At 42.6% G+C, this 8,736-nt stretch overlaps 1 protein-coding gene across 4 annotated transcripts in view; it reads left to right on the plus strand.

Annotated features, from left to right (window-relative positions):
• Window positions 1-8,415, plus strand: part of LOC129831672 (neuronal-specific septin-3-like) — a 201,696-nt gene extending 193,281 nt beyond the window's left edge. For all 4 annotated transcript variants that reach the window (XM_055895037.1, XM_055895061.1, XM_055895045.1 and 1 more), the window contains one exon: window positions 5,285-8,415. In XM_055895037.1, coding sequence (XP_055751012.1) covers window positions 5,285-5,477 — 193 coding nt within the window. In that variant the 3' untranslated portion in view covers window positions 5,478-8,415. The remainder of the gene's footprint in view (window positions 1-5,284) is intronic.
• Window positions 8,416-8,736: the final 321 nt, after the last annotated feature.

An 8,736-nucleotide genomic window follows, 5' to 3' on the forward strand; every position in this document is an offset into this window, starting at 1 on the left:
TCATATCAGCTGTCTGTCATCCATCATTCATCATATCAGCTGTATATCCTTCATCATCCATCATATCAGCTCTCTATCCTTCATCATTCATCATATCAGCTGTCTGTCCTTCATCATCCATCATATCAGCTGTCTATCCTTCATCATCCATCATATCAGCTGTCTATCCTTCATCATCCATCATATCAGCTCTCTGTCCTTCATCATCCATCATATCAGCTGTCTGTTCATCATCCATCATATCAGCTGTATATCCTTCATCATCCATCATATCAGCTGTCTGTCATCCATCATTCATCATATCAGCTGTATATCCTTCATCATCCATCATATCAGCTCTCTGTCCTTCATCATTCATCATATCAGCTGTCTATCCTTCATCATCCATCATATCAGCTCTCTGTCCTTCATCATTCATCATATCAGCTGTCTATCCTTCATCATCCATCATATCAGCTGTCTGTCCTTCATCATTCATCATATCAGCTGTCTATCCTTCATCATCCATCATATCAGCTGTCTATCCTTCATCATATCAGCTGTCTATCCTTCATCATCCATCATATCAGCTGTATATCCTTCATCATCCATTATATCAGCTGTCTGTCCTTCATCATCCATTATATCAGCTGTCTATCCTTCATCATCCATCATATCAGCTGTCTATCCTTCATCATATCAGCTGGCTATCCTTCATCATATCAGCTGTCTATCCTTCATCATCCTTCATATCAGCTGTCTATCCTTCATCATCCATCATATCAGCTGTATATCCTTCATCCTTTCAGCTGTCTGTCCTACATCATCCATCATATCAGCCGTCTGTCCTTCATCATCCATCATATCAGCTGTCTATCCTTCATCATCCATCATATCAGCTGTCTATCCTTCATCATATCAGCTGTCTATCCTTCATCATCCATTATATCAGCTGTCTGTCCTTCATCATCCATCATATCAGCTGTCTATCCTTCATCATCCATCATATCAGCTGACTATCCTTCATCATATCAGCTGTCTATCCTTCATCATCCATTATATCAGCTGTCTGTCCTTCATCATCCATCATATCAGCTGTCTATCCTTCATCATCCATCATATCAGCTGTCTATCCTTCATCATCCATCATATCAGCTGTCTATCCTTCATCATATCAGCTGTCTATCCTTCATCATCCATCATATCAGCTGTCTATCCTTCATCATCCATTATATCAGCTGTCTGTCCTTCATCATCCATCATATCAGCTGTATATCCTTCATCATCCATTATATCAGCTGTCTGTCCTTCATCATCCATTATATCAGCTGTCTATCCTTCATCATCCATTATATCAGCTGTCTATCCTTCATCATCCATCATATCAGCTGTCTATCCTTCATCATATCAGCTGGCTATCCTTCATCATAGCAGCTGTCTATCCTTCATCATCCTTCATATCAGCTGTCTATCCTTCATCATCCATCATATCAGCTGTCTATCCTTCATCATATCAGCTGTATGTCCTACATCATCCATCATATCAGCTGTGTGTCCTTCACCATCCATCATATCAGCTGTCTATCCTTCATCATATCAGCTGTCTATCCTTCATCATCCATTATATCAGCTGTCTGTCCTTCATCATCCATCATATCAGCTGTCTATCCTTCATCATCCATCATATCAGCTATCTATCCTTCATCATCCATTATATCAGCTGTCTGTTCTTCATCATCCATTATATCAGCTGTCTATCCTTCATCATCCATTATATCAGCTGTCTATCCTTCATCATCCATCATATCAGCTGTCTATCCTTCATCATCCATTATATCAGCTGTCTGTTCTTCATCATCCATTATATCAGCTGTCTATCCTTCATCATCCATTATATCAGCTGTCTATCCTTCATCATCCATCATATCAGCTGTCTATCCTTCATCATGCAGCTGTCTATCCTTCATCATCCTTCATATCAGCTGTCTATCCTTCATCATCCATCATATCAGCTGTATATCCTTCATCATATCAGCTGTCTGTCCTACATCATCCATCATATCAGCTATCTATCCTTCATCATCCTTCATATCAGCTGTCTATCCTTCATCATCCATCATATCAGCTGTCTATCCTTCATTATATCAGCTCTCTGTCCTTCATCATCCATCATATCAGCTCTCTGTCCTTCATCATCCATCATATCAGCTGTCTATCCGTCATCATCCATATCAGCTGTCTGTCCTTCATCATCCATCATATCAGCTGTCTATCCTTCATCATCCATCATATCGGCTATCTATCCTTCATCATCCATCATATCAGCTATCTATCCTTCATCATCCATCATATCAGCTCTCTGTCCTTCATCATCCATCATATCAGCTCTCTGTCCTTCATCATCCATCATATCAGCTGTCTATCCGTCATCATCCATATCAGCTTTCTGTCCTTCATCATCCATCATATCAGCTGTCTATCCTTCATCATCCATCATATCAGCTGTCTATCCTTCATCATCCATCATATCAGCTATCTATCCTTCATCATCCATCAGATCAGCTCTCTGTCCTTCATCATTCATCATATCAGCTGTCTGTCCTTCATCATCCATCATATCAGCTGTCTATCCTTCATCATCCATCATATCAGCTGTCTGTCATCCATCATTCATCATATCAGCTGTATATCCTTCATCATCCATCATATCAGCTCTCTATCCTTCATCATTCATCATATCAGCTGTCTGTCCTTCATCATCCATCATATCAGCTGTCTATCCTTCATCATCCATCATATCAGCTGTCTGTCATACATCATCCATTATATCAGCTGTCTATCCTTCATCATCCATCATATCAGCTGTCTATCCTTCATCATTCATCATATCAGCTGTCTGTCCTTCATCATCCATCATATCAGCTGTCTGTCCTTCATCATTCATCATATCAGCTGTCTATCCTTCATCATCCATCATATCAGCTGTCTATCCTTCATCATATCAGCTGTCTATCCTTCATCATCCATCATATCAGCTGTATATCCTTCATCATCCATTATATCAGCTGTCTGTCCATCATCCATTATATCAGCTGTCTATCCTTCATCATCCATCATATCAGCTGTCTATCCTTCATCATATCAGCTGTCTATCCTTCATCATCCATCATATCAGCTGTCTATCCTTCATCATATCAGCTGTCTATCCTTCATAATCCATCATATCAGCTGTCTATCCTTCATCATCCATCATATCAGCTGTCTGTCCTACATCATCCATCATATCAGCTGTCTGTCCTACATCATCCATCATATCAGCTGTCTATCCTTCATCATCCATCATATCAGCTGTCTATCCTTCATCATCCATTATATCAGCTGTCTATCCTTCATCATCCATCATATCAGCTGTCTGTCCTACATCATCCATCATATCAGCTGTCTGTCCTACATCATCCATCATATCAGCTGTCTATCCTTCATCATCCATCATATCAGCTGTCTATCCTTCATCATCCATTATATCAGCTGTCTATCCTTCATCATCCATCATATCAGCTGTCTATCCTTCATCATCCATCATATCAGCTGTCTATCCTTCATCATATCAGCTGTCTATCCTTCATCATCCATCATATCAGCTGTCTATCCTTCATCATCCATTATATCAGCTGTCTGTCCTTCATCATCCATCATATCAGCTGTATATCCTTCATCATCCATTATATCAGCTGTCTGTCCTTCATCATCCATTATATCAGCTGTCTATCCTTCATCATCCATTATATCAGCTGTCTATCCTTCATCATCCATCATATCAGCTGTCTATCCTTCATCATATCAGCTGGCTATCCTTCATCATATCAGCTGTCTATCCTTCATCATCCTTCATATCAGCTGTCTATCCTTCATCATCCATCATATCAGCTGTATATCCTTCATCATATCAGCTGTCTGTCCTACATCATCCATCATATCAGCCGTCTGTCCTTCATCATCCATCATATCAGCTGTCTATCCTTCATCATCCATCATCATCCATCATATCAGCTGTCTATCCTTCATCATATCAGCTGTCTCTCCTTCATCATCCATCATATCAGCTGTCTATCCTTCATCATCCATCATATCAGCTGTCTATCCTTCATCATATCAGCTGTCTATCCTTCATCATCCATCATATCAGCTGTCTATCCTTCATCATCCATTATATCAGCTGTCTGTCCTTCATCATCCATCATATCAGCTGTATATCCTTCATCATCCATTATATCAGCTGTCTGTCCTTCATCATCCATTATATCAGCTGTCTATCCTTCATCATCCATCATATTAGCTCTATATCCTTCATCATTACAGCTGGCTATCCTTCATCATGCAGCTGTCTATCCTTCATCATATCAGCTGGCTATCCTTCATCATGCAGCTGTCTATCCTTCATCATATCAGCTGGCTATCCTTCATCATGCAGCTGTCTGTCCTTCATCATCCTTCATATCAGCTGTCTATCCTTCATCATCCATCATATCAGCTGTATATCCTTCATCATATCAGCTGTCTGTCCTACATCATCCATCATATCAGCTGTCTGTCCTTCATCATCCATCATATCAGCTGTCTATCCTTCATCATCCATCATATCAGCTGTCTATCCTTCATCATATCAGCTGTCTATCCTTCATCATCCATTATATCAGCTGTCTGTCCTTCATCATCCATCATATCAGCTGTCTATCCTTCATCATCCATCATATCAGCTGTCTATCCTTCATCATATCAGCTGTATATCTTTCATCATCCATCATATCAGCTGTCTATCCTTCATCATCCATTATATCAGCTGTCTATCCTTCATCATCCATCATATCAGCTGTCTATCCTTCATCATCCATCATATCAGCTGTCTGTCCTACATCATCCATCATATCAGCTGTCTATCTTTCATCATCCATCATATCAGCTGCCTGTCCTTCATCATCCATTATATCGGCTGTCTATCTTTCATCATCCATCATATCAGCTGTCTATCCTTCATCATCCATTATATCAGCTGTCTATCCTTCATCATATCAGCTGTCTATCCTTCATCATCCATCATTTCAGCTGTCTATCCTTCATCATATCAGTTGTCTATCCTTCATCATATCAGCTGTCTATCCTTCATCATCTGTTGTCTATCATCTAGCTGTCTATCTGCCCTGATGTTTATTATTTTTTGTCTACAACATTGTATATTTTAACCTATTTACATAAATAAACATGCACATAAATGAGTGTGTTTGTGTTTGTCTGTGTTTCCCTAAAGGTCCCACCTGCAGGACCTGAAGGACGTGACCCACAACATCCACTATGAGACATTCCGCGTCAGGAGGCTGAACGAGAGTAACCTGACCGTCCACGGTCTGGCCCTGTCCTGCTTTCCAATGGAGAACGGGACCCACGGAACCAACGGAACCAATGGAACCTCGGACAGGAGTGACTCAGAGAGCCACCTCTGAGGGGGACCACAGAGTGCGTCGCACACAGCAGCAGCTCCAGCTTCCTGCTCACAGCTTCCTGTTTCCTGTTTTGACTGCAAAATGGTTGGTCGACTGTTTCCCCCAAACGGAACACGAGAAAGAGAGCGAATGAAAGAAAGAGGAGCTTTTTTTTAACAAAGGAGAGATGTTTTCGGTGGCCATCACACCTTGGATTTTGAACATTTTATTGAGTTTTACTAAAGACATTATTGATAAGAAATGCATTTAAACTTCATATATGAATATATTTTCTCAGAATGAGTTTATATTTCCTGGAAGCAGGGTCACACGGGGCTGGAAGAGCAGAGAGAGATGGAGAGAGAAGAACAGAAAAAGAGAGGGGGAGATTGATGGATGGAAAGGGGGAGAGTGAGGGATGGAGAGAAATGAAAACAGAGAGGGAGAGAGGGGTAGGGTGAGAGATGGAGAGAGAGAGATAAAAACAGAGAGAGAGGGGGAGAGTGAGGGATGGAGAGAGAGAGGAAGAGATAAAAATAGAGAGGGGGAGAGAGAGGAGGTGTGTTATGTGCTCAGACAATGTTATTTCTGCAATACCGATGTTTATGCAGTATCATTGTTTACACTCATACCACCCCTGGAATTCAGAAAACTGGAATCACCTGCCTGAGAGTGATTTACAGTATACTGTAGCTAACACAGCTACAGCCTCCTGTATTCTACAGTACCCAGGTCCCTTCTGCTACAGCCTCCTGTATTCTAGAGTACCCACGTCCATTCAGCTACAGCCTCCTGTATTCTACAGTACCCACGTCCATTCAGCTACAGCCTCCTGTATTCTAGAGTACCCACGTCCATTCAGCTACAGCCTCCTGTATTCTAGAGTACCCACGTCCATTCAGCTACAGCCTCCTGTATTCTAGAATACCCAGGTCCATTCAGCTACAGCCTCCTGTATTCTAGAGTACCCACGTCCATTCAGCTACAGCCTCCTGTATTCTAGAGTACCCACGTCCATTCAGCTACAGCCTCCTGTATTCTACAGTACCCACGTCCATTCAGCTACAGCCTCCTGTATTCTACAGTACCCACGTCCATTCAGCTACAGCCTCCTGTATTCTACAGTACCCACGTCCATTCAGCTACAGCCTCCTGTATTCTACAGTACCCACGTCCATTCAGCTACAGCCTCCTGTATTCTAGAGTACCCACGTCCATTCAGCTACAGCCTCCTGTATTCTACAGTACCCATGTCCATTCAGATACAGCCTCCTGTATTCTACAGTACCCACGTCCATTCAGCTACAGCCTCCTGTATTCTAGAGTACCCACGTCCATTCAGCTACAGCCTCCTGTATTCTAGAGTACCCACGTCCATTCATCTACAGCCTCCTGTATTCTAGAGTACCCACGTCCATTCTGGGTGTTATTTGGCCACAGCAGAAATGATATGGTCTATATCAGATTTGTCAAACTCATTCCACTGAGGGTCGAGTGTCTGTGGGTTTTGTTTTTGTTCCATTCAATTAAAACCTAGACAACCAGGTGAAGGGAGATCCTTACTAATTAGTGAGCTTAATTCCTCCAGCAAGGACAAGGGTGGAGCGAAAACCTGCAGCCACTCTGCCCTCCGTGGAATGAGTTAGACACGTGGTCTGTATGCTACTGTGTGAATACTGTAATGTGGCTTTGTTTGAATTCCGCCCCGTTTCTCCATCTCTCAAAGGACGGCAGCCTTTTTAACACTGTATGAATACTGGCAGAGCCGTAGCCTAGCCTATGTATGGCTTATGAACCTCTCTCTATAACACAGGCATAGGCCTGTAATATATTCAGACGCTTCATTTCATTTAATACGCATGTTGACTTAAAAAAAAAAAAAGTATATTTTTTTCCAGAAAAGTTTTTTTTGTTTTGTTACCTTTTCCACCTGCGGTAAACGTCGATGCACACATACATATCCATACACACTTGTCCATCCATACGTACACAGTCCAGTTAACATCCAAGGGCCTTTCTGTGTTGTGTATGGAGGGAATCCTAGATCCTTTCTGTCTCCTTCCCCCGATGGTGAGCTGTGCTGTTTGGAGAGAGGGCTCCACCTAGAGGCCAAGTGGAGGAATGACCGGAGTCAGAGACAAGAGGATACAAACTGTACTCTCACCAAAGTGTCTAGGGTTGCAAAATTCCCAGTAGCTCTCAATGATACTATGTTTTGGGAGAGACAGGAATAATACAGACAGGATTAGATCAGCCCACTTTACCCTCCTCTGTTTTATGTCTTTGGATGTGCCTAACTTAGAGAGCCAGACTTCCTGTTTAACGTTAACATGTAAATGTGATGCTAGGAGGCCGCTTTCCGGACACAGATAAAGCCCACTTGGTCCTATAAGGCTTCTCCATTGAAAGTGTTTCGTAGTCCAAGACTAGGCTTAATCTGTGTTGGGGAAACTGGTCCTATGATAACCAGGTATGTGTGTGTGTTTGCCCGTTCAAAGCCTGTCGTGTCTTCACAGACTGACTGCCTCTTCTTCAACTGCTGATCAGCTGTCTGTTTTCAGACCACATCACTAGATCTGTTGTCCATTAAAAGGTACATCCCTCCCTCATGTACATAACTAGTGTTGACCTGGTACACAGCCTCTTCAGCTGTGGGCTGCCTATAACAGTCAAACATACACACAGACACACAGGCACGCACACACACACACACACAGACACACAGGCACACACACACACACACAGGCACACACACACACACACAGGCACACACACACACAAACACACATCCACACACACACAAACACACATCCACACACACCCATGCCGTGACAATGTTTGTGTTGATGTTTATCTCCTGCCTCTGATGTTTATAGTGTTGTAGCCTAATGTTCTGTAAGCTGCATCCGGATAGACCTTGTTTTACACATTAATAAACACCGTTGATTTACCATCAAAATGATTGTCACTGTTACACGTCTGAGTGGTGGGGCCCTGTGACTCACGATGACCCAGACACAGGGGAGAATCACTGTTACACGTCTGAGTGGTGGGGCCCTGTGACTCACAATGACCCAGACACAGGGGAGAATCACTGTTACACGTCTGAGTGGTGGGGCCCTGTGACTCACAATGACCCAGACACAGGGGAGAATCACTGTTACACGTCTGAGTGGTGGGGCCCTGTGACTCACAATGACCCAGACACAGGGGAGAATCACTGTTACACGTCTGAGTGGTGGGGCCCTGTGACTCACAATGACCCAGACACAGGGGAGAA

The sequence above is a fragment of the Salvelinus fontinalis genome, chromosome 2 (assembly GCF_029448725.1).
Source record: "Salvelinus fontinalis isolate EN_2023a chromosome 2, ASM2944872v1, whole genome shotgun sequence".
Classification (NCBI taxonomy): domain Eukaryota; kingdom Metazoa; phylum Chordata; class Actinopteri; order Salmoniformes; family Salmonidae; genus Salvelinus; species Salvelinus fontinalis.